The sequence below is a fragment of the Prionailurus bengalensis genome, chromosome B2, assembly GCF_016509475.1.
Source record: "Prionailurus bengalensis isolate Pbe53 chromosome B2, Fcat_Pben_1.1_paternal_pri, whole genome shotgun sequence".
Lineage (NCBI taxonomy): Eukaryota > Metazoa > Chordata > Mammalia > Carnivora > Felidae > Prionailurus > Prionailurus bengalensis.
The window spans coordinates 115,595,726-115,623,290 of NC_057349.1; the positions used below are offsets into that span (position 1 = coordinate 115,595,726).

Below are 27,565 nucleotides of genomic sequence, written 5' to 3' on the forward strand. Positions count from 1 at the left end.
TCCAAATTCGATGACCTTATTTAAAACACAAACAGGGGGACATGGGTGGCTCAGTTGGGTAAGCATCCAACTCTTGATTTCGACTCTGGTCATGATCTCACGGTTTGTCATTTCAAGCTCTGTGTCGGGCTCTGTGCTGATGGCGCTTGGGATTCTGTGTGTCTCTCTATTTCTCTGCCTCCCCGCCCCCCTCTCCCAAAATAAATAAAAAAATAAATTAAAAAAATTAAAACACAAACAGACCTTACAAGACATATTAGGTTACCAGAGAAATGACCTCTTTCTCAGGAGTACCTCATTGGGAGTTAGCTCTGAGAATTCATGTGTCATCTTTTAAAGAAATAATTTAATAAGCCTTTCATGAGAAGTTTATTTCAATGTAATAAACCTTCACTCCATGAGAATATATAGATGTAACAATTAAAGAAGAAAAAATTAAAAATACATCTGCACTACCCATGACTGTAAAGGACATTTCAGAAGAATAAAGCTCATAACTATAAAATTATAAAAGCAAAAAGGCATAATGTTCGTATTTCACCCCAACTGACAGATTCTGAATGAGTTTAAAGAGGCTAGGGTTATAGAAACTGTACCCTAGGCCTTTTTGGGAAAAGAGCCCTCATAAAGCAAGCAAAAATTTTGCAAATCCTTTAGACTGTACATCGGTGTGATGGACACAGGTACACACATAATTGAGAAAATAAAGAAGCAAACGACATACACACTTGTAAGAAAACTTTCCTTCAGTCTCACTATAAGACATTTCCTTGGCATAATGACATAGCTTATAAAAGAACAAGGAAGTAGGATGAATCTAAACTCAGGGCAAGAGTGAGGGCAGAGTGGGTTCGGGAGAGAAGGAAAGGGGAATAGAAAAATAACACCATAAGTAAAATTTTACTTTCCTCAATACAGTTAATCCAAAGTCATTTCAGCCAGCATGTCACATCCTACTTACACATCAACTGGTTTGAGTGACAAAAATTTGCCAAGCCAAAAGTGATGCAGTATTTGTCAGGAAGACTGAATTGCACTTTCATATTAGTACCAAAAAAAAAAAATGACAGTGCATGATTATTGCCACAAGCATGAGGTTGTTTAGGGGATAATTCAAGCACCTTAACAGTAGGTAGTAATGGAAAATGTCTCTCTTTTTCTTTCCTTTGAAGGTAGGCACTTGTAATGTGCCTTGTTATACTGCCAAGCCATTTCTCACTCTAAACTCCTTAAATACCACCTGTCCAAGCTGAAATACATTTTTTTAACTGAAGACCTATGCACTATTTCTTGCTAAAAAACACAATATAACAAATGCTTTATTAGCCCCATGAAGATTAAAATATCATGTACTATCTGTAATATAGGAGTAGCTCCATTCCAATGTTCTGCTAAAAGAGGCACACGTTTTTTTCCTCTATTTTTCAGAATTTTGATGACTGGTAAATTAAAGGCCTGTAACAATAGATATGAAAGAATATTTCTAACTCTAAAAACTTCTTCATCGGATCGATTTTTGATTTTTAATTTAAGAGTAATATCATCCAGTTTTAACTTTACTATCACAAATATATGCATACATATTTCTGTCAAAACATATTTCCAGGAGCTTAGCAGACTTCCAAATCTGACACTTTCTCTCATAGCCAATTTCATATTAGAGGCGATACTAATTCATCTTGTTAAAATATAATAAAGGAATTGATCAACCAATTTAGAATGTATTTTGAAAATCTTTTTGCTAAACTTGCACACAACTAAATAACTGATTAGACTAAACATGTCTTTAAAAAGGGCTTGCTGATTATTTACAAAATGATAATTATAAAAATATTATAACTGAAAGAAAAAGTGGTGAGCTGGGGCACCTGGGTGGCTCAGTCAGTTAAGCATCTGACTCGATTTTGGCTCAGGTCATGATCTCACAATTTTTGTGAGTTCGAGCCCCGCATAGGGCTCTGTGCTGGCAGTGCAGAGCCCGCTTGAAATTCTCTCTCTCCCTTGCTCTCTGCCCCTCCCTCCCTCCCTCTGTCTCTGTCTCTCTCAAAGTGAACTAAAAAAAAAAAAAAGTGGTGAGCTAAAAAAGTAGAAATCAAACTTCACTAGCCCATACAACTAGCATTATACTCAAAGACTAACGAATCATTTAAGGAATGAATCACTAAAGATTCGCTGTTTTTATTTAAATAATAGGCAATTGTGGACTCATTTCCTTAAGATGATATTTGTACTGCTGTTTTATAATACAGACTCAATCTTGCTGACCTACTTTTTAGTTTATAAGAACATTCCACTAAAATCTGACAGAGTAGAAACACTTAATTTCTGTTCTTCCCTGAAACAGGTGCTTGATTCCCCCACTCTGGTGAAAATCCCTGGAAAGTCTTGATAGTTACGTTTGTCCTACAGAGGCTGCTGATTTAAAAGTTTTAAGCAAACAGATTAATTACTTTAGCTCATTTTTAAAATCAAGTGTAGAATTTGATACAATGCTGAAAACAGTAAGTTGTTATAACTGAAAATGCCAGTAAAAGATCTCTACAACACTGTCCCATACTAGCATCACAAAGAATGTGCAGGCTAGCACTGCTGTTAATCCCTGGGACACATGACCCTCTCCTGTCCATGGTATAGGGGCACCTGAAGAGCATACATTCTGCAGAAGAGTACCATGAATCTTTGAGTTGAGGCACGACAAAAAGTCAGAAGGAAGATAGACATTTGTTTATTTGCAAGTTTGCCCACAATCAGCCGGTGAAAACCAACACTAAACCACATTTTGATTCTGCCTTGGCATAATAATTAATAATAAACTGAGCTGCCTGTTAAGGGGAATACTTAAAATGCACCTATGGATGTCACAATTAGACAAACTAATCGGACTTTATTTTTTTTTTAATTTTTTTTTTCAACGTTTATTTATTTTTGGGACAGAGAGAGACAGAGCATGAACGGGGGAGGGGCAGAGAGAGAGGGAGACACAGAATCGGAAACAGGCTCCAGGCTCCGAGCCATCAGCCCAGAGCCTGACGCGGGGCTCGAACTCCCGGACCACGAGATCGTGACCTGGCTGAAGTCGGACGCTTAACCGACTGCGCCACCCAGGCGCCCCTAATCGGTCTTTAAAAAGCACACACTGCACAAGCTTAATGTATTTGCAAATATAAAATGCTGTATACTTTAAAACTGGTTCTTTGTAAAAGCATTAACAGTTTGAGTAATCTGGACAGTTCATGCAATAAGATACGAATGTATATAATATATTCCGCACCCCCCCCAAAAGCATAATTTGTTAAATGTGATTGAATAAAATATACTTGAGTTTCTAATTCAAGAAAAGTATCCCCATGACTCCCAACACCATCAATGAAAGGGTAAGGACACCCAAATCTATATCGTGCTCTCTACCTTCTCTACTCATCTCTAGACCCATGAATGTAACTGCCTACCCAATATCTCATTGTGAAAACTAAACATAGTGACTTTTCTTCTAAAACTTTCCCGGAGGTTTAACATTTTCAAGTTAAGACCTGTTACTATACTTTATTTTCCAAGCCAGAATTCACTTCCAGTGTATCACAAAATGTGACTGATTGCAACGTCTCAAATCTCTTTCAACTGTGCCTCCTCATTGGAAATCTTATCTCCACTGCTTCAGTTTAGGCACTGATCAATTTTTCCTTACACTGATGTAACAGCCTTTTAATCTCCCTGAAATCTCCTTTCAGTCCTTTTCCTAAACCACCACTAGAGAAATATTTCTAAAAAAAACCCGAATCATCCTAAACATGTTAATAAAAAAAATTAAAATTAAGTGTTCTTTTAAAAATCACTCCCTACAACAAAATATTTTAATGTATTAGTTTAAAAAATTAAAATGGATTGATGGACAAATAAAAAAATAGGTGGATTGATATGTGGTATAGTAAATATAGCAAAAGGTAAATTATAGTGGTAGATATATGGGTACTCACCACATAATTCCTGCAGATTTTATGCAAATTATAATTTTTAAAATATCACAGAAGAGCTATTTTCAGTGAAATGGCTTGTAATGTAGTAATGGTTAATATTTATTGTGATCTTCTTATGTGCTAGATAAGCATTTTCCATGCATTATTTCTAGTGGTGTGCAAAACTATTTAACATTTTTGGCATGTTTTTGGCTCTCCAAAATTAGAGAAGGTGATGAGGGGAAAAAAAAACAAAACCAAAACACCCGATTTGTTGCATTTGCAAATATGCTGTAATACTCTGACTACAGTTTTAAGCTTCCCAAGACCAAATTGGAGGAAATAAACATTAGTGCATCATCGTATTTATCTCCAACATACAGATAAAATAGACATAAATAACATAGATAATGGTGCAATATGTAAAAATAATTAGGAAGCTTTGAGTATACATTATTTTCACTCAAAATATAATTAGTATAATTTGAAGTTTATATAATTTAATTTTCAATAATCATTTTAACAACTGGTAAAATTCCTAAAAATGTAACCATCAATCCTCTGCCTTAGCACATCACTGATTATCTCACAAATATCAAATTGGGCAAGTTCAATTATTGGTCATGATTTTACGGATGACAGTATGAAACATTAGAGAGATTTAAGTTACTTGCCCAGTAGTAATTATTAGAGCCAGCTTTCAATCTACATTTTCCTGACTCACAAACTTTAACTCATAACTGCTAATTCTCATAATCTGCTGCCTGATGAAATTCTACTTATACTTCAAGGATCTTTTGTGCTCCCAGAGAGTCTAAAAGCACATCTATTACACTACTTATCGGTCTAATTATGTACCTACATTCTCATCTTCTAACCTCTCCAGGCAGCATCACACAGAAATTCACTCAGGCAGTCTGGATTTGTAGCCATGAGTTTGTACTAGTGCCTGATGCCTAGTAAGTTCTGAATCTGAAATATTATGACCACGATTCCTTAGACTTTGAAAGGTTACATAGTGAAGTCTTTGTCTTAGACTATCCAACACCTAAGGCAGTGCCTGGGATATAGGAGATAATCATATAAAAGCAAACAAGTGCAATGTGAATGATAGTCTTGGTTTTCTCATCAAACAGCTTTTTGAACTTGATGAAATCACTTCACTACTGTATGCAAGCGTACAGAATGGTATTAAATGGGACATTGGACTTGATTAAGTCTAAAGTACTTTCTTAATACTTTCTTCTTTATTATTTTTTTTGAGAGAGAGAGAGACAGAGAGAGAGGCAGGCTAAGAGAGAGGGAGAGAATCTCAAGCAGACTCCATGATCAGCGTGGAGCCTGATGCAAGGCTCAATCCCATTAACTGTGAGATCATGACCTGAGCTGAAATCAACAATGAGCCTCTTACCCGACTTAACCACCCAGACACCTCCTATAAAATTCTTTCTCGCTCTAAAACTTCATGGCTGCCTGTGCGCCCCTGCAGCTGCCAGTGAAGTGCATTGATACAATACTTGCAGAGTAATTGGAAAGTATGTGTCAAAACTTTTTCAGCCATGTAGAAGAAAGCTATGTATAAAAATTCTTATTGCAGCATTTACAATAGCCAATTGTTGAAGTCAAAATTTTCAGGAATAAGAGTGGTTAAATATATTCTAGTACATAGATCCAATAGAATATTAAGCAATCATTAAAAATAGAATGTCCTACAGAATGACAAGAAATGAGTTAACTGATGACAAGTAAAATAAGCAGAATGTAAAACTATATATCTTCGACTTACAACTTAAAGAAAAAACTCAGGCATAGAGAAAAATAATATGGCACTAACAAAAATGACAATAGTTGTATAAATATTGTAGTATTATAAGTGTTTTTTGAAAAAAATTCTATTTGCAAAATTTCGTGTAATGCTTTGTTATGTATAATTTATAAAAACAATTTGGGCGTATGAATTCTAATGAAGTCTTTACAAAATCTGGGACTTCCAGCAAGGGATCTCCAAAAACATAAGCTTAGGGATAGTTAGTGCACCCCTGACACATTTTTTCCCTCTAAGTAGGGTGGAGCTGGTTGTTTTGAAGAAAGCAGACACATTCATCACACACACACACACACACACACACACACACACACACACACATACACACACACACACACATATGCTGCAGAATTCAGCAGAGAAGAAAATGGGGAATCTGGAACAATGATTCTGCTTTTCAGTATTCCTCAGAAATGTAATTTTTAACGTAGTGTCCAAATTGCTAAAATTGATCGCAAAATTTTCAGAGAAAACCTAAATTAGTTCAAGTAAGCTGGAAAATCAAATATTAATTTGATTCAATGAGCCGACCTTTTCCAAAAGTAACCGGTTCACTGACAGAACTTAGCCTTTATTAAAAATGAGTTTTTCCCTCGGTGAAGAGTAAGCCAGTAGTGAAGAGGGGACAGAAGTTAAAGGATTATCTGATCCAGCTGGAAGGAGGATTCTGGGAAATCCTTTGCTCACAGTTGTTTCCAGCAACAAGGAGAACTCTGTATTCTGATGGATTTAATGTGAGGTGGAAACATAGGGGGAAAACAAAGGACTGCACTGAAGTGAAACTGAATAGAAAGAGTCGGTTTCCACATCCTGTCATTTGTTAGAAGGAGATCTACATGTTCAGCAAATTATCTGGTAATTTTGCTTCTAAAAACAAGACAAATGGGAAACGTTGTCTTCTCTTCACTACCTTATGTCTAGCTCTCCCATAGTGCCTGGTAGGGGTTCAAAGCTCATTCACTAAATCATCAAGAAAAACAAAACCACTGGCCCAACCCATCAGAGAGTCTATGTTAATAATCTGATTTAGCTAGATTGCCTTGGTTTAAAAAGGACAAAGCTTCATACTCTACAGCACTATTGTGCTTCATGATGGCATACCTGGCGAGAGAATAGCTACTGTCGTCTTCATTTTGCAGTTCTTAAATTACAGAGCAAGTTCCAATATACTTGTCCAAATTCACAAAAATGCATCAATATACCAGCTTCTTTTTTCAGTTACATTAGCCTTTTCCCCAAAGCATTGTGCTTTAAAATGCCATCATATAGGGGTGCCTGGGTGGTTCAGTCGGTTAAGCTCAGGTCTTGATCTCAGGGTATTGATCAAAGGGTCGTGAGTTCAAGACCCACGTTGGGCTCCATGGTGGGCATGGATCCTACTTAAAATAATAATAAAAAATAAAATATAAAATACCAATATATAAAGGTGGTAAGATGAATGACAGCTTAAGGCAATATTGTTTAGTATTGGGGAAATTGAAACTTTAAAACATTTTCTTAAATTTCCTATATTCTTATAATTTACTGAATGGGAAAAGGAGTTAAATTTAATAAAGTACCTAATTAAAACTTTTCAAAGACTACTGCCATTTACATTTCAATACCAGATACCTATTCCTTTATTCACCTGTAAGCTCTATCATAGAGAAGAAAAACTTCTAGAAAATCTGTATATTATGATTTCCAATAGATGTTACCCTGAGTCTTGAGCAAGTATTTCAGATGCTCTTGACTTAAAGAAATACCTAATAATTGGTAAAAAAATTAATTACTGTTAAAAGGGGAAACTACTATATATATTGTTTTGATAATAAAATATACATTAATATATGATGTATGCAAATTTTGAGGGTTGGATATAACATGACAGAATACAGTACCTACTTAGAAGTAAAGTAACAGGTAAAAATAAACGTTTTTATGAATGATTATTCTTCTTTATTGTGAAGGACTATGTAGTGGTGGGAAATAGTAACAAAGCCAAGGAATGACAGATGAGTCATTTAAACTCAAACTTTACCCATATGATTTGGCTAAGACAATTAAAAGGGACATCACTCAATGATTTCTAGGCCATATCATATGGAGTGACAACTGAATTTGCACAGATCTTGCTTAGGGTGACATGAAAGGCATGAATTTTGGCCCTTTGGAGTTCATTTTTTACTGGGTTCCCAAAGTATAATGTAACTTACAACACTTGAGATTAGAATTCACTCATTATCTCTTTCCTTTGAATATGCTTTTTCCCCTCTGCTGTTTATATACAGGCTGCTGGAGAGGAAAGAGCATGGAGGAGCATCACTACAGCAATTATTCGCTATAATAAGGCCACATCTGGTAGGAAGACCGTGAAGACCAGGAAATGAGATCCTAAGATGATGACCCCATCTTCAGATTTAGTTAAGAGTCAAGTTAAATGATGAAAATAACGAGGTACATCTTTATAAAGTCACTTTTTTATACAAGAAATTGTACAGAGTGACCAACACTCTCCAAAAACACTAATTATAACTAGGGTGAGTCTGGATAAGTGAGTTCCAAAATAATCACGAAGCCCATACTACTCCCCAACCCTGCCCTAGAAAATGTGACTGCATTTTTTTGGGGGGGCCAGAGCCTGATTTAAGAGTTTTCTTCCTTATTCCAAAGCAAAGAAAATAAATGATTATTCAAATAAGGAAGTAAACAGGAAGTGATAAATGAAGGTGGAGGGAGATTCTCTGTGTAAAAATGAAGAATATCAAGGACAAGTCAATGCACCAGTCGAACCATCCAAGAGAGATCTGAGGCTCTACAGGCTGAGTTCTGGTACCCGTCTTCATAATTAACAGATCCCTTAGTGTTTATCTGGATCCATAGTTTTTTTTTTTTTTAATTCTACCTAGGTCATATTCCTTTCCAGACCCTCTTGTGTTATTATCATTTAAGACATTATTAATATATCATTTTATTTTTATTTCTACTTCCTGATATCAAATAAAAGACCTGGGGCTGGAGAGGAAATCCAGGACATTTAATGGGATTGACGCTGTTATTTAAATCATTTCCACCTGTCAGCTTTATTGTACTATGCAAAATTCAATAAAAACAAATGAAGCCAATAAAAAGAGTACTTAATGATACAGTTAACAGACTCAGCATGTGGTAAAGTACTATGGATAAATAAAAAGTGTCATTTTCACTGGTTACCAAATGCTTTCTAGCAACAAAGCAAGTCAAAAGAAGACAATTTTAAGCTGAAAGCAATGTAGCTCTATTTGGTTAATTATACAGCTACGAATGACGTGCCCTATAAGGACATGTACGTATGGTTAACTGTACATCCAGTGCCTGAGGTAAAAAATAAGAGAGGTAGTAGAAAAGATGATTTCATAGTTGTTCAAGTTCTATGACCCTTATGTTGGGAGTTCCTAGTATTATAGACCATTGGAAGAGTTAACAGAAGTTGATTACATTATAAATCTCTCTTTCTCTCCCTCCTTCTCTCTTGGAAATTTGTAGTATATATGCTTCATAGAAATTTATAATCACATTTCTATAATCCATGGGTCCCAGATAATTCAAAAGAACCAAATTACTTTGATGATTTAATCAGGGTGTGACTTCTATTTCCCATTTAATACTTCCATCTGTGCATATAGTTTCCCTATGTGTTGGTAGAGGAGAAAGAGAAGACCAATCAGCCATATGATGGCTATTGGCTGCACCTTGTTTTATATGTCATTCCACAGTTACAGAATTAGGGATAAGTATGGTTACAGGTTCATTCATCACAAGTATTAATCCGGCTCAGTTTAGAAAAGATAAGTTGATATTGTTTTCAAACATATTGCTTGGAAAAAAAATATTTTTTGGTCAGAAGTTATCCCTCTCGACCCTGGATTTCCAAAGTACTTTATATTTCTATTATATCACTTACTACATTCTTGTCATTACTATGGGTCTAACACTAGATTTTCAGTTCCTTAGGAGTAGGAATCCTGTCTTATTAATGTTGTATCTTCTGTAGTCTTAAGTGTGGCAATGTATACAAATTTGACCCTAATGAGATTTATGAAATAAATCAATACTCCATCAAATACACTGTAGCTCTTGAACTTTTTTGTAATCTTTTATAATTTTGTCCTCTAAAATAATGTGTTATGCCATGGAATTTGCACGCATTTTAATAACATTGCACAACCCACTTATTTGAAAAAGAAAAGTGAATCTAATAATGAAGTTACATCACCTATAAAATGTTATTAAAATCCCTTTAATAAAAGGAACTTCCTTGATTATCAAGAATGACAATATTATCCACAAATTTATAGATTTCCTCTTTCTGATCTAAGATGAGAGACATGATGTACAGAAAATATGGCCAAGGTTATTTTTTTTATTATTATAAGCATGTTTTCGTGGTCTCTCTGCCTCCAGTCTTTCCTTAGCTCTAACTTATTTTCCACAGAAATGGAATAATCTTTCTGAAACCAAATCTAAGAATGTCAGTCTTCTTCTTAAAAACAATAGGATAGCAGTCTGGATCATCTCAGATCTGGCCACATGCCACCGGCAGCCTGGGTTCTAGCACAGTCCAGAGTTAGCCAATGCTCTATCTTATTTTCAGAACCCAAGAAACATCAACAGTGTTTACAACTTGGTTAAACATAGGTTTCCTCTGTCTTTAATTCTATTTTTTTAAATTTTTTTCTGCCTTAAAAATGCAAAGCCAATTATTGAGATCCAGTTTTAAAGCCTTCCTTTCCTGGCAACAGCTTCTCTTAAGCACTCCTTTGGGGAAAAAAAAGTTTCTGAATTCCTATCACTTGGTATTTTACTCTTTGTAGGTCTGTTCCTCGAGACTACTAGGGACTTCAGTGCAAGACACTGCTTGTAAAGACCTAGTACTTAACTCAGTGCTGTTAACAAAGAAAGAAGCCAATAAACGTTTGTCTGAATAAACACATGTCTTTCCAACTGAAATATCCTCTACAAAATCTGAAAAGGAAATCAAGTTGTTATGCACTGAAAAGAAAGAAATCTAAAAAAAAAAGTATTTTAGGCAAGAAATAACAAGTGTTGGTGAAGATGTGGAGAAAAGGGAGCACTTGTATGCCCTTGAAGGGAATGTAAATTGATGCAGTCACTGCAGGAAACCGTATGAAAGTTCATCAAAATGTTAAACATCGAACTATCATATGATCCAGCAATTCCACTTCTGGGTATTTATCCAAAGAAAAGAAAAACCACTAGTTCAAAACTATACAGGAACCCTTATGTTCACTCAACATTATTTACAGTAGCCAGGATATGGAAACAACCCGTGTCCACTGATGGATGAATGGATAAAGAAATCGTGGTGTGTACACACACACACACACACACACACACACACACACACACACACACGGATACCACTCAGCCATAAAAAGAATGAAATTTTGCCATTCACAACAACAAGGACAGAACTTGAGGGTATTATGCTAAGTGAAATATGTCAAACAGGCAAAAACAAATACCATATGATTTCACTTATATGCGGAATCTAAAAAGTAAGTCAAATGAACAGAACAAAACAAAGCAAAACTCTTAAATATAGAGAACAGACTGATGGTTGCCGGAGGGGAGGTAGGTAGTAGGGTGGGTATGGGTGAAGGAGACCAACAGGTACAAACTTATATAGGTATGATATAAATAAATCATGAGGATGTAATGTTTACCTTCGTGACTATAGTACATAATATTGTACTACATATTTGAAAGTTGCTTAAGAGAGTAGATCTTGAAAGTTCTCATCATAAGAAAAAAATTGTAACTGTACATTGATGTGTGGTTACTAGACTTCCTGTGGTTACCATTTTACAATATATAGAAATGTCTTTATATTGTACTACTGAAATTAATACAATGTTATATATCAATTATACTTCAATTTTTAAAAAAAAATTACTCCTGGATTTTTCAGAAAATTGAAAAATTGCTCTCTAATCCTTTCCTTTGGCTTTTTATCTTTAGTGTTTTTACCTCAATATTAATACCATTGCCTTTTAAAATTCTTGCTCAAAAACAAAGCTGCATAAATATATTTTAGAAATTAATGCACTTTTAAAAAATTTAAAACAAGCCTTCAAATTGAATCAAATAGTATCCTTACACTGTCAAACCACACCAATTCTTACTGAGTTGTTTATTTTGTTTTAACCTCAAGGCTGAGTTTCAATGATAACTAGTCTTTGTGATTGATAACTATCTTAGACCACAGTAAAAATCAATATATGGTTCCATTTTGCTGATGAAGGTATAGCCAAAAGGCCAAAATTTAATTCCTCACCTTGTGGTTTCTGGTATATGCCTGAGCATTGTTTCATTTTGTATTGTTTTGTCTCCCATTTTGGATATATGAGAGAAAAAATGCATTTTTAGTAAATGTTATGTTTAAAATAACACACTCTCTTTGTCAATGCTTCATAGATCTACACGTTTCACTAAAAATTGTCAAGAGCATTGAACTAGAATGTAAGAATAAAGAGTAGTTTTCCCAACTGCGTAAATTTATTACACTCTGGACACTCTGAACTCTTGACCTTCCCTATAAGGGAGATACTGCTAAAATGTCAGTTAATCATAAAACAGTGCTACAATGGGTTACCCAGAAGCAGAAGGCAATTTAAAAGAGCAATTTTAACATGCAATTGCCAAGGCATGCGATGAAGACAATTTCTGATGATGGTGTATTTTATTTCCATTTAATAAGAGAAAAAGAAACTGTATTTTCTTAGCTTCTCTACCAGATGGTATACCCAGAGGAAATTGACACACAGAAAAAACAAGCATACTTTCTTTGATTGTTCAATGGAGTTTTGAATTGCGTCCCATTTAAAACAAGTTCACATTTATACCTTTTTTTTTTAAATTCATAAAATGCCTGAAGAAGCATTATGTGAACAACAACATGGGTCAGGATGTAAGCTAACAGTGAAATAATCATACCCCTCAGGTGCACAGAGAAGCATGAGGCAGGCGTGGGTGGCTATAGTCACCAGAGGCTGTAATTATCACCTCTCCTAACATGAGAGACCCTGAAGCAGGTAACTGCACTTACCAAATGATTTAAATGCACTTTAGGAAGAAAACAAAAAACAGCTTTGGCAACTAGGCAGGACATATTCAGAAAGGGAAAAATTAAAACATTGTTTTACACTTCTTTAACTGCTTAAAACATTTAAAACGCAGCATAAATTTCAGTGTTAAGCACACTCATTAAGTGTGCTTTCAATAAAAGTGAAGTTGCAAACATTAAGCCATGCTTCTCAGGGAGTAAGTTAGCCATGCATATACTATTTTTAAAAATCTACATCCCTTTCAGATTTTACCTGTTAGACTTTCATGCCATAATCCTCTGAAAGGGGAAAGAAATCACCCATACTAAGAGAAAGGGAAAGGAATTCAGGCTTTTCAAGCACCAGAAAATGTGTTTTGAGTCCGAGGTGCCCAGCTGTCTGACACTGGACCAGTCATTGTTTTGTTTTCTTTTTCCTGAGTCTTAGATTCACCAGCTAAAAACTTGGGAAAATAATATATCTAACTCACAAGTCTGAAAATAAAGTATCATGATACAGTCACTCTGTATGCTGATTATAAAGCAATAATAACCAATATTTAACTATGAAAATCTAAATTTGCATTTTAAAATATAAAATTTACTCATTAATACACACAAATAAAACCACCTAATTAACTTGTAAAATTATTTATTGACAGATTTCTGCCAAGAAAATAAAATTTACTACTGCCAGAAATAAAATTTCAATGACTTAAATATATTAAAATGGTATATTTAACATAGTAAATAGTAACTAATTTACTCTTTGGGTACTTAGTGGTCAAAAATTGTTCCTCTATGATACACCAAAACAAACTAAGAATTTCTAAGAGGCAGAAAATAATCATCATTCCTTTGTTATCTGTAAGAATTTCATATGAAATTTATATCAGACACAAATAAAGAGCAGAGAAGTTTTTATACTTATTTTTAAGGCTTCCTGGTTGCCAATATGCAAGGTGTATTAAAATAGCTATATCATAGTAATTAGCATTGATTCAACCATATGATATTAACGCTGCAACTACAGTGTGGCACTCTCCCAGTCTTTACTAAAATGGGAAGTAGAATCAGTATTCAGAGCTTACACAAATTAACAGAATGAAATGGGAACGTTTCCAAAGGTTATTTTTGGAGTTTCCAAAGAATTATATCCCCGGATTATGAAAAAGTGTAGGCTTCTGAAATCATTACTAAATACCAGCTAATATCACAGTTAGCATAAGCTGTGTTCTATTTTGTGTTACAGGATACCAGGCTGAGGCCAGTGGAGGTGCTGGTTAAGGCTCAGAGATCTTAAACTTGGAGAAAGGAGTTTGGATCTTGAAGAAGAGATGTAGACAGACATCATACATTCAATCAACACTGACCCCATATTTAGATACACAACATTTATCAATTATATCCAACTTTTGCTTTTCAGGCATTGTTTAAAAATTAACACAGTACATATTTCCCTCCTTTTCTAATAAAAGAGCAAGATTAGTAGACATTCCTGATAAAACAGTAATCAGTTTCTCTCAAATCCAAATGTACTTGAAAACTAAGTGCTTTTTTTTAACCATAAAAATCTGCACCAAACACATCTTCTGAGGACATTAATAAATGAATAAATACATGTGACAAGGACTCAAAACATGTGAAAGATAGTTTTAAAAACAAATAAACTTTCTACACTTGGAAGAAAAACTGCAAGTGTCAGTGAGTCTGACACCACTTTATGCCAGAGAGCCCACAAATTAAATGTTTTTCAAATAAAGAATTTGGAAAAAAGAGCAATATAATTCCAAAATGTCAAGGCATTTATAAATTTGAAAGAAGCTATGGGTGTAAGTTATTTTTACTCTATCCCCTCCCACACAGATAAGGTTATTCTCCAAATAAAATACCTCAAAGCACTTTATAGTCATATTTTTACTTATAGTAGTCAATATTCACTCTCAACATAAGCATTCAATAAGGATAAATCAAACACATTAACATGCTGTTTTCATCTACTTAATATAGCATAATTAGCTTTAAAACACAATCTCATATACTTGCAGTCTCCATTGGCTCACACATCAATGACTGATGACAAATAATTCCTAGTTAAACAAAAATCATGTTATATTAACAACATATTGTATGGTACTGCTAAATTTTAATGGTCTACTTTGATGAAAGCTTTTAAAAATTAAAACAGATGAGATATTTAAAACAAAGAAGGTTGAGCACAGAAGTCAGAAAGAAGTTATGAACAGTAGCCAAATTATGGAAAGATCCCAAATGTCTATCGACCTATGAATGGATAACAAAGATACGAGATATATAGATAGAGATAGAGAGATATTGATATATAGATTAGATATAGATATAGATAGATATCTATCCATTATGTATATATAATGGAATATTACTCAGCCATAAAAAAGAATGAAATCTTGCCATCTATAACAACGTGGATGGAGCTACAGAGTATTATGCTAAGCGAAATAGGTCAATCAGAGAAAGGCAAATACCATAGGATTTCATTCATATGTGGAATTTAGGAAACAAAACAAATGAACATGGTTGGGGGGGTGGCGGGGAAGAGAGGCAAACCAAGAAACAGACTTAACTCTAGACAACAAACTGATGGTTACTAGAGGGGAGGTAAATGCAGGGATGGGCTAAAAGGGTGATGGGGATTAAGGAGAGCACTTGTCGTGATGAATCACCAACTTCTACACTTGAAACTAATATTACGCTGTATTATTACTATTATTACTAATATTACTATTATGCTAATTAGCTGGAATTGAAATAAAAACTTGGGGGAGCAAAAAGTCAAAAATAAGACCTCTAGAACAGTAAATTGCCATTCATTATTTTAATTTGTATGTACCTTATAAAGATTAAATGTAGAAAGAAAGGTAATTTTACTAGAAAACATATGGAAGCAATATCCTTAGTAAAGCAATATCCTTAGTAAAATGAACTCCATTGTCCATCTTTTTATGTTAGCATGGGCTATTTCATTTTGGAAGACAGAGTGAGCTACTTCCTTAGTGTCCGCAATGTCTCCTCTTCAAATTATTTCTCTACCTGAGGTTGTAGTGTCCGCTTGCCTCTCCCTCAGAAAGGCCACCTACTATAATGAGAATAATTTGCCACATGCCTACAATGAAAAAACTGAGCTGTACAGAAAATCTAAAAAGCAAATTGTGTGATTCAGGCTGAGCCATAGAGACTTAACCGATGTCTTCTAGGTCAAGTGGTTTTTCAACCACAGAATTGATGTACAATACCAAACCGCAAATGAGTAAACTCTGTTGTCTAAATCTCAGACTAAGAATTGAGCAGTTAAACACCCTGTTAGTGAGCATCTTTCAATATTAATATATAAAAATTTATATGTAGACATTAATATATAAAAATTGAGCTGAATTTTAAAATATTTAAAGATGGCAGTGTATCAGGTGATTTCATGGGCTTGGCTTTTGCTTTTTAGATCAGTTCTCTTGGTGAGTTGCCCCAAAATATTCTAAAATTAAAAATACTATAAATGCCAAACAGATGTTCAAGAAAACAAAAGACATTTGTAGGCATTTACATTTTCATAGATCTCTACAGTATTAGTTTTCAATTTTCAAAACCTAAATCATTAAATGTTCAAGATGCATAGATCCATGTGCTAACTCTGCAGGTGTTTCAACATGATGTTTGATAGATAAAAAATGTCTCTTTCAACTGAACTAAAAATTAAAGTATTTGCAATAATAAACAGAACACTAAAAACGCACTCTAATAACTTAGACAAACTTTTCAGTGGCTTTTAATAAACAGCTAACAATTTCTCCCATCATAACAACATGGTACAATTAGAATGTATATTTATATATTACTTTTTACTTCACTTTTCATTTTTGTGTTTTGTCCATATGCTATTATTTCCACCACTTTGTTTCAGACACAGGGAGGGCAATTACAAGCCTCTGTATATTCTACAACTGTGTGTCACGCTGAATAGAAGAATTGATCTCACCGAGACCTGGTTCAAAGTAACTTTTTAATCTATATTATCAGAAATGGCCTCTGCAATGACCATAGCCAAATTATCAAGGGAGACAATTTCTACATAGCCAAGAGGTATTCAGCATTTATTTGAATTGCAAAATCTGTCTCTCAGTAGTAACAGTGCCTACACCTGCATCTATCAGAAATGTCGGACTGAATACAAGCAAGCTGAGCAAAATTGCCACATAAAAAAGATTATGAATTCACAATAATACTGAATAATAGTAGAGAAACACGTGGCTCTAAATCAGTCCAATTATGATATAAAGCTACTCTTTACCAAATTCATTGAACTTTTAGAACAGTGTGACTACATCATGCAGCAAATAATTAGAATGTTTAATATTGTACATATAGTATATGTCTAATGCTAGATTCCTTCACTGGGCAGACTGGCGTGCTATTCAGTCTTACCTGCACATTTGGTTCTCGTGATTAGAGGAGGTCCTGGGAGCCCCGTTCCACCTTCACCAGGTCTTGTAAGCAGAACACGGATCTCATATTCAGTATCTGGATCCAAATGCCATAATTTGTAAGTTGGAGCATTGACGGCATGCGTCTCTGTCCAGGATCCTGACGTCATTCGGTACTCCACTTCTTTCAGGATAATGGGACCATCCCCAATGATGGAGTTGGCATTCAGCTGAATCAGCAAGTATGTAGGCCCAACACCGAGCAGCTGGGGTGGAGCAATGGGTCTTGGTGGTTCTAGGAGAGATGAATGTGCAATCTAATTAGCTAAAAATCCAAAAGAAGGCACTACATGGGTATGTTAATGTCTTTCAAAGCTCAATGAATAATTTACTTAGGAGTACATAACAAATACTTACGGAAAACCAGAACATGAGTGATTTGGAAACTGTACTTCTAAAGAGCAAATACTTTCACAGATGGGATATGACCCTTTTTACCACAAATTTTTTTTATTAAAAACATGTCTCCCCAGGAGATAAACTTGTACAGGCAGAGTAACCAAGGGAAATAAAAGGAAAATATTTAAAGATGGATAGCTCTGATTAGCTACTGAGTACAGTTGATCTTTGACATTCTTGGGGTCCTAAGACCTCTCTACAAATCTTCAAATTAATGTAAACTGCTCTAACTCCTTATTTCATTCATGAAATATGGCAAAGCAGTGTTTTTGGTTTTGCTTTGCTTTTCAACCAAAGCCGAGTTCCTGCAGATGGGATAAAGAGGAAGGAACAGCAAAGCTGAAAGTAGAAGCTGATGCCAAGTGCTGACTTGTTTCTACACACCCACCACAGAAGGTAAGAAATTGAAATTTACGCCGAGGCCAAATCACAAGTCACTACATATCGCTAGCCTTTGGGAGTAGCATGTGATAAAGCAATGCATCATGCATTAAACTCAAATGTCAAAGGTACACTACAATTTAATTTTTTGGACAGCTAAGATATTTGCTTCAAAGAACCTTTGGGAAACATTACTGAAATGTTTGAACTTATAGAAATGATCAAAGATGAATTTGGGCTCCCCCCGTTCCTTTAACAATGATGTAGCTGATATTTGATACTGGACTTTATAAAGGACTCCACAGCTCTAACTTTGTCCATGTGGTCTCTCCACAGGGACTCCTATGTCATGAAGATGTTCTAATTAGTACATTGTGATCAGGTGGGACTTCTTTGAATCTCTTGAATACCACTTCTCAGGGAAGCGAAAAGACTTTAAAGGAAAGTGTTAATCTTAGCAAAGTGGTAACAACTGCCCAAATATTGTTTTAAAAGTGCATGTGTGTGTGTGTTTTAAGAGTTAAAGTAAATTATATGAAGGAAAACTTTTTTTTTAATTTTATTTTTAAGTAATCTCTATACCCAATGTGGGGCCAAGAGTCACAACCTGAAGCCAGCCAGTTGCCCTGAAGGAAAACGCTTAACTGTCACCACACAATGGTTCCTCTTCTCCCTCAGGAGGGGTGGACTGGAGAAGATGTAGATAGTAGGGACTTAAAAAGACAATTTCAAAGTAGATTTTCTATTATAATGGCAACACATACCTGGAATAATACATAATGCAAAACAAAACAAAAAACCAAACCTCAGTTTTTACCTTCTGATGTAGGTTTAAATGAAGCAAGGGTTTTCAGCTGTAGCCCAAGATCTGCTTTTAAGCCTTAACAGTATAAAAGTATAGTTTTCACTTTATGAACCCCTGAGTCACAAACACCCCTAACATAAGGAATAGGACTAGCTGGCCTAGATCTCTATGCAAACTAAAGTCACTGTCAGTAATTTTCTTCCAAAATTCATATGACAAATGTTTACTGAATGACTAGTAATTATTAGGCTGTTCTATACACTGCTTTTTCAGATAATATGGCAAGGGAGGCACAGTAACAATAAGTCAATGAATTCAATATTTTAAAATGAGTGTGATGTAGAAAAAAAACAGATACATAGTGTGATAATGTTGTGTGGTAAGAGAGGGTAGCTACACTTGTGGTGAGCATAGCAGAAGACATAGTATAGGCCTGTTGAATCACTACATCGTACACCTGAAACTAAGGTCCTATTGTGTGTCAGCTATACTCAGATAAAATTTAAAAGCAAAAAAAAAAAAATAATAACATGGGGTGGAGATGTCTACAGAGTAACACCAACTTCCTTTTTTTCTGTCCCATATCACTTGAAGCATATGAAGTTAGTCCCATCAGTACCATGGCTCTTTATGGCAATGGCTTTCAAACTAGTAGAAACGCATGAGCCGTGTTTCACTATGCTCATGTTTCGAGTGAAAATAAAATGAAATTAAATAAGATAATGTATGTGGTACATAAACTTCACATGTAGAATTATTTCTATTTCCAGGAGAAAGTAGTTCTTAACACCATCTGTTCTTCATGGTTTAAAAATTGCTCCCACAATATAGAGTCAAAATTGGGTAGAGGGCGAACTCTTCCAATGTTCACAACCGACTTCCCTCGAGAAGTCACTCATAAAATAAAAAGTTTAAATAAAACCAAAATAGTTCAGGATTTTCATTTATCTGCTAAAGAAAGAGCTAGACATTTCATATCATAAACTTTTACCAACTAAATGACTTTTACATTTTGAGTTTACAGAAGTCTTAGTAGACAGAGAGAAAGATAAAGTTGACATATTTTCTAAACCTTAAACTGAAATGAAACTGAATAGAGAAATGAGCATAATAGAAGAAATGCAAATATCTTCGCAGACTATCTAAATGTTGCACACATTTTAAGAAGCAGTCTGTATTTTTGCGAACAAACTGAGTTGCCTCACATGTGCAAGGTTTATTTTCACTCCAGATGGCTCGTATACTGACTAATTTAAGTTAAGTAGTAAATGCAGCTAAATTCACAGCTTACTGGGGGTCTAACCCAAACCCTCAATGCTTCACTCACATCACAGCTGAAAAACAACCTGAAGAGGTCTCATATTAACATGATGGAGTGATTTGTCAAATGAATTACGAATAACAAACCTTGGTTAATCTCTCAATTTATAAATATTCTGAAACCTGAACTAATAAGTGTATACTGAATGATAAATCTCACCCTGCAAAACCCTGCACATCACTGCTGTGGAAAATAAGAAGCAAACAAAGAAAGAGAGCAGAAGGGAGAGAAGAAGAGAGAAAAAGCTAAAACATGTTATTAGAAACAAGTGAAAAAATAAAGCATGATATTTCTTCTATCATTTCTATCTTTAACCAAATGACATGTAAAAGAAAATGAAACTTCGGGGCACTTGGGTGGCTCAGTCGGTTGCACATCTGACTCTTGACTTCAGCTCAGGTCATGATCTCACGGTTTGTGAGTTCAAGTCCCACAACAGGCTCCACACTGACAGTGCAGAGCCTGCTTGGGATTTTCTCTCTCTCTGCACCCACTCCCCCCACTTACTCTCACTCTCTCTCTGTCTCAAATAAATAAATAAACTTAAAAAAAGAAGTTACTTAAAAAATTAAAATAATAATAATAAAGAAAATGAAATTTGACATCTGGACATTCTAGTTTCACAAAATGTACACATGAATAGCTGGGTCAGTGTGAATATGTTGTTTAACTTCTTGACATTACAATATCTTCATTGGTAAACTAGGGATTATTATTATAAGGGTTTTTAAAGACTTTACATTTCTAAACCTGTCAACAAGCCCCATATTTGCTGCTATTTTTCTTCGTTTTGCCAGAGCATATAAATTTAAAACCAAAAATTAATATTCATAACTAGTGTTTTGTGTACATGAAGAAATGAGTTTGATATAATCAGGTGCTTAGCCTGAAGAAGGGTAATAAATCACTCTGATCAGTTTTACATTTCACTTGCTATGGTCAAGCAAAAAGGTTCAGTCCAGTCTCAAAGCAGTTGCTCAGTTTGGGAACTGTGACAATGCTCAGAGAGGCTTAGAAGCACACACATTGATTAACAGCACGACTACTACTGAAATCTAGCATTAATGAGGCTAATATACCACTACATATTAAATTTTTTATGTTGAAAGTAAAAAGTAGCCTCATATTAGCATATGTATTTTGTTGTTAGGCCCTTGAGAACAGGAAGGCTTATTTATAAAATTTCTATTCATTTCAATAAATTATGCATGAATTTTAATCAGCTAGCAAATGAACAAGTAATTGTTCTGCAGCAATATTAATATTCTTCATAACTTAATACACTATCAGACCCAGAGGTGTGGTGCGAATAAATCCCAATTGTATACTAGGTATCAACTGAAGCATGCAATCCCCAAAATACAGGATAAACTTTGCCAATGTAACAATTAACTTCCAATTAATGACTTACATTCATTATTCTAGATCTAAACCTATTATACAATCGTAATTGTACATTCAAATTGCTTTATTTATTTCAGATAATTTCAAAAACTGTCTCAAAATCAAGATAAGTCATTATGAAACTATATCCTCATCCAATTATTCCTATTACAATGCTATTTTACAAACACATGTGTCACTTACTAACATTCGGTAAATAATAAAATGCAGAATCAGAAATAGAAGCCACAAAGCCAGAAAAAAAGTCAGCGAAGTAAACATCAAGGCAAATGACACTTCAACAGTCATCCATCCAAATAAGCAAATCAAATTATCTCTCAATCCTAACATCTTCCAAACTCTTTTATTTATTGCCAAAGAAGCCTTGATTAAAAAGTATCTCAAGATTAGTCCTGTCACTTAAAAGCAGGCAATGGCACTACACTTGTCCTCTATGGCTGCTCTAACAAATTACCACTACCTTCATGGCTTAAAACAACAGAAATGTATTCTCTCATGGTTCTGGAGTCCAGATACTCAAAATCAGTATACCTGGGTCGAAGTCAAGGTGGCACCAGGCCATACTTCCTCCAGGTGACTAGGAAAGAATCGGTTCCTTTCCTTTTCCAACATTTGCTGGCTGTTGGTATTCATTCCTTGGCTTGTGGCCACATCACTCCAATCTCTCACCTGTTACAGTGCCTTCTCCTCTTCTCCCTGTTGTCAAATCTTCCTTTACCTCCTACTTAAATTAAGGACACTTGTGACTGCATTTAGGATCCACAAGGATAATCCAAGATCTCCCTACATCAAGACCCCTAACTTAGTCATATCCTCAAAGGCCATTTTCCAGATAAGGAAATAGTCATGGGTTCCAAGGATTAGGACCTGCTACCTTTAGGAGCATTTTTCACCCTACCACAGATGTGTACTACAATCTCATCCTTCTTCCTGGGAAATATCTTAGCTCTACCTTTTCTCCATTTGTTAAGAAGCCTGTGAGCAGAAAATACTTCTAGGAAAGTTTTATAGTTAGGTTCAGAGCAGTGGAAAATATAAATAAACAAATAATTTATCTATAGTGCCTTTTTTTGCTATTTATATTTTTAAGGAAATAAAAAATAAAGATGAACATTATTACTTCAAGTGGCTATAGAAGTCAATGTTCCCTTACCATATCTAAATTCCTGTAAAAATCAATATTCAACTGTTAGCCTGGGAGATATTTTATTTACTATCATTTATTTTCTTAAGTGAATGGATCACTTCAAAAGCAATGTTATTCTATTTCTTTATCATTACCCTCTTCAAAATTCTGATCCAGTTCCAGTTAAAAAAGAAAATTCACTGGTTCATGCTTCATGTTGTTTAACTTTTCTTCCTCATCACCTATCAAATGCTGACGTAAAGGGGGACAGACAGTAGAGACTGTGAACAGGAAGTGTGAGAGCAGGAAGAATGATATCAATGCAACAAATAATTCAAGCATTTATCAGCTACCCTATAATAATTTCAAATGAGTTTAAATTATGCCACCCCAAAAGATAACAATATAATTTAATGGTACTTGAGGGCTTCAAGAAATCTGAAAGAGTAGCACTGATGAATAAGATGCCTTTCTTCCCATAAGAAATAAAAAGAAAGGTATAGAAAATTAGAAGCATTTTCTTTGGGCATTCAATATCACACAGATAACATAATTTGGTTAATTTTTCCTTAGATGTTGACATGAAGTACACATTTGAAAATTTTCAGATTTATGTAACAAGGTTTCTCCTGCATTCACACTTTATGAACTGTCATGCAGATATATTTATGAAAAGAGCGATAGTTCTGCTATAATTTTCACTCTGTGACTTCTTTGACACTTCAGATTTCCAGTCGTAATAAATTCCTTAAGCAGCCAAATACCTCTCCATTCACTCTTCCGGCTCCTATCTCAAATTTTTTGCTCCTATCAATGACGCAATTAGCAAATTCTATAAATTATCTCTCAGATAAATTACTATTTCAATTATGTTTACAATTTGTGCATTAACGGATTTTTAAGCAAAATAACTTTAAAATTTGATATACTGAAATCCTTTTTTTTTTAAATTCAACAATCGAATTGAGAGACATTTTTTTCAAATCCTATCATTCAGGTGGCTCCGAAACGTGACCTGGTCAAATAAAGTTAATACTAAAACATCACAAAGTTGGGATATTGTTAAGGCTGAGGCTCCTATGCCAGCACCTAGACCAAGCGTCAGTCCAAAGGAGCTAGTGCCATCCCTTATCATCTCCGTGAGAATTAGACGAGTGTTAGCATGTAGTTATGGTAGACTACCGAAAGCGTGTACGATGGCCACTGCCCACACTTACGAAAAACTTCTGAGAACCATGAAATAAATATACACGATTTCTGTTAAGTATGTAGAAATACTTTAAATAAATTGAGAAATTTTTCAACTGAATAGCAAAGCTCTGCTTTAGTGATATATGTTTGTTTATACTATGCATTTTTTGTCACTAATAATTCTGTAGAGCTAAACAAGAGTTTCTTCCTCTCCTCCCAGTGTCTCTTCCCTATGGGTAGTCGTTCAAATGACTGAAGAGTGCTAATGGCTTTGAGTGGGCTGAAAGTGAGTTAAGATCAAGAAATGCACAGGGTAGCCTCACATAATGAAGAACTCTCCAGTCCAAAACACCAATAGCCTCTTCTGGAGAAACACTACAACAATGTTAAAAATCACTTCACTTCAGCACTCCATGGCTTACACTTACCTAAAATTACATCGCTTACATTTCCATTTCTCAAAAGAGCAGTGGAGCAGAATTTTGAAGAAGAGGTTGCAAACGCTGAATAGGTGATCATGGATTCACACAGGCTTGACCACGGTTAATGACGCATAGTTAAATGGCATTTGAGTATACAGCTTGCTTATAGGCAAGTGAACTGATCATGTTTTTGGAAAATAATCTACCAATATAATATCAAGAAATAAAAATGTGTTTAAAGAGTAAAGTAATTTCACTTCTGGCAATTTAGTGTAAGGGAATAATTTAAATCTTTGTTTAGAAGAGCAAAAAAGGAAACAATCAAAATATTCAACAAGAGGAAAACAGAGACACAATTTATGGTCAATCAGTTCAACAGAATTTCACACAAACATCAAGAACTCAAGGTGTTAAGATTATATAACAAATGTCGGGGACACTTAAATGTTTAAGTCTATTAGAGCTTTCATTTTAAAAAGTAAAAAGTGTGCTCCTAGGGGAGAAAAAATGAAAACCACCAACCATCACCACCAGAAGGACATACATCAAAGAGCTACTAGCAGTGACTGGGGAACTCTGAGACCACGAGTGGTTTTACTTTTTCTTTTAGCTCTGTTTTCCAATAAAATGTGTAATGTGCTCATAAAACTTCCCCATCATTATATTCTCAGTATCTATCAATGTCTAAGTTCAGTAATTATAGAATGAATGGCTGGTTCAATAACACCTTGAAAAACAAAGTTGCCTATGCAACTGTAAGAAAAATTCCTATCTATTCCATACAACAAAATGTAGACGACAACTTCAGCATGAGAGCCATCATTTGGAGATGGCAACAGTAAAACTTTGTTATTTGTTTATTAAGTTGTGTAATTTGTTTTCAGGAGATGAAATTAAGTCCTCAAAATGTAAGATTTACCACCTTGAGCTTTGAACCACATAGGTAGTGGATTGCTTTGACATTGATACACAGCACCTACAAAATGTTACTATTTAATTAAAGGAGTTAGTTGACTGGAACAAAAGAACATTTTCTAAGCAATTGCTTAGTAACCAAATGGCATGAAATGATTTATCCAGCTTGTAAAAAAAAAAAAAAAAGTAAAAAGGCACAGACACAAACATATAATTCTCAGTCTTTTTTTTTTTTTTTTTTAAAGTAGGCTCCATTGCTCAGCATGGAGCCCAACACAGGGCTTAAACTCATGACCCTAAGATCAAGACCTGATATATTTAGAAATGTTATCAAAATATACAATTGCACTAATATCAGAATACACCGACAACCTGAGTTTCTTGAACAAAATTTAATCTAGGGTAGGAAAAATTCTAATACTAAATACGCCACTCATCATATTAAACAGCAATTTTGTCTTTCAATCCCTGTGTGATATGTATTCATTTTTTTTTAGCTGCAAGATCTGTAGAATTACAGTATTTAATCTCACTGACATGGCTCTTTCCTGCTACCTAAAGTGCTGAAATAAGAAGAATCATTTCAGCAACGAAACTACAAATTTTGCATACTGAATTTTATCTCCTATGCATTACCATGGCATTTTATTCATCTTGATTTGAAAACATTGCTGCAATAACTTTATTACCTGCTTGAAATAAAAAGGCACAGAAGCAGCACACTATTTTAGATCTGCTAGCAGAAAGTAAAAATAAGGTAAAGCTCATATTTAGGGGATATGAAAAGGTGAAGGGATTTTGAAAAGTGAAGTTTATTTGCTTTTTAGCCCACATAATCTAACTGCGAGATACCTATGAATTTTTATCTAATTTTGTCCCCAAACCAGATTCTGCCTCATTAATATCTACGCAATCAATTGGTTCAGAATGATGAATTATTGCCATAATTGAACAAATTTACACAAGCCTCCTTCAGTACCACAATCCATATGGCAGGAAACCACATATGTTATGATGAAAATTATGGATCCCTTTGATTGAGTCAGAAGCTCATATAGAAGATTTCTCTTATGGCCATTTAATCCCTCATTTCAGCTTTGTCAGAGCTAAAACTGTTCATGCATTTAGACAGAAGAACATCCAGTTGACTCTAAGAATAACAATCAGGTAAGTAGTAAAACTGGAAAAGCCCCCAACTCTCTTTGGTTCCCTCCAGTCTAGGGTCGTAAATAGGTAATCATATTACCATCCCATCAGTCACCTTTACAAGGCAGAATAATACACATACATACATACATACATACATACATATATACATACATACATATTTTTAGGAGAAAGGAGGAGAAACTATATTTGTAAATGACAATAACATGGTAAATATGCCTATGTTATACAGATGATTATCCCATTCTAGGTGATAGGCCAAAGGATTTGGAGTAACGCCATTTATATTCATTTTATATTAATATGTATTAAGATACAATGGCTGACTCCAGTAAACCAAGAGATAGCAATTAAAAGAAAAAAAAACCCACTTCATAATTACTATAATGAGATTATGATACTTCTCTTTATCAACACACACACATATATACATATATACATGTATATGTATGTGTATTTGTAATCTGTACAACATAACCAAGAAAAAAAGTATTATTTAAAAATATCCTGACTCTTCCACAGCTGGAATATAAAAAAACATTGAAAAATCTCCTGAGTCTAAATTCCAGATTTTAAGGTATTTTAACACTATGCAACTAGAAAAATCTTCCAACATTTAATTGTAACCAAACACAATCTGAGTTTGCCAACTTGATCCCTGGGTCTAAATATTCTGTTGCATTGATTCATTATAACACATAATAAGCACATGTTCACTATGAATATGTACTTTGTAATTATTCCAAGTCAATTCAAAATGATGCATGGAGCTTTTATGTATATGTAGCCAGCAACAGATGGCCTTTTAGTGCAATGACAGTCCAGTAATGAAATTAGGAGGTACTATTCACTCCCTCCACTCAATGACCCTGGTTCCCAGGCATGTAAAATCCAAGACTTTATTTACCCCCAATTAATCAGAAGAACTATTATTTACCTGACATTTCTACATGACTCTGGAGTGTGCAGAATGGCTACCATTTAGCTAGACCTATCCCCCTAATACACAAATGATATATTTACTTGTTTTTTTTAATGAAAAAATAATATGTGGTGAC

General features: G+C 34.6%; 1 protein-coding gene across 10 annotated transcripts in view; it reads right to left on the reverse strand.

The window, feature by feature from the left end:
- PTPRK (protein tyrosine phosphatase receptor type K) overlaps positions 1 to 27,565 on the reverse strand; it is a 562,492-nt gene that overhangs the window by 215,432 nt on the left and 319,495 nt on the right. For all 10 annotated transcript variants that reach the window (XM_043592298.1, XM_043592299.1, XM_043592297.1 and 7 more), the window contains exon 7: positions 17,318 to 17,611. In XM_043592298.1, the coding sequence (XP_043448233.1) occupies positions 17,318 to 17,611 (294 nt within the window). The remainder of the gene's footprint in view (positions 1 to 17,317; positions 17,612 to 27,565) is intronic.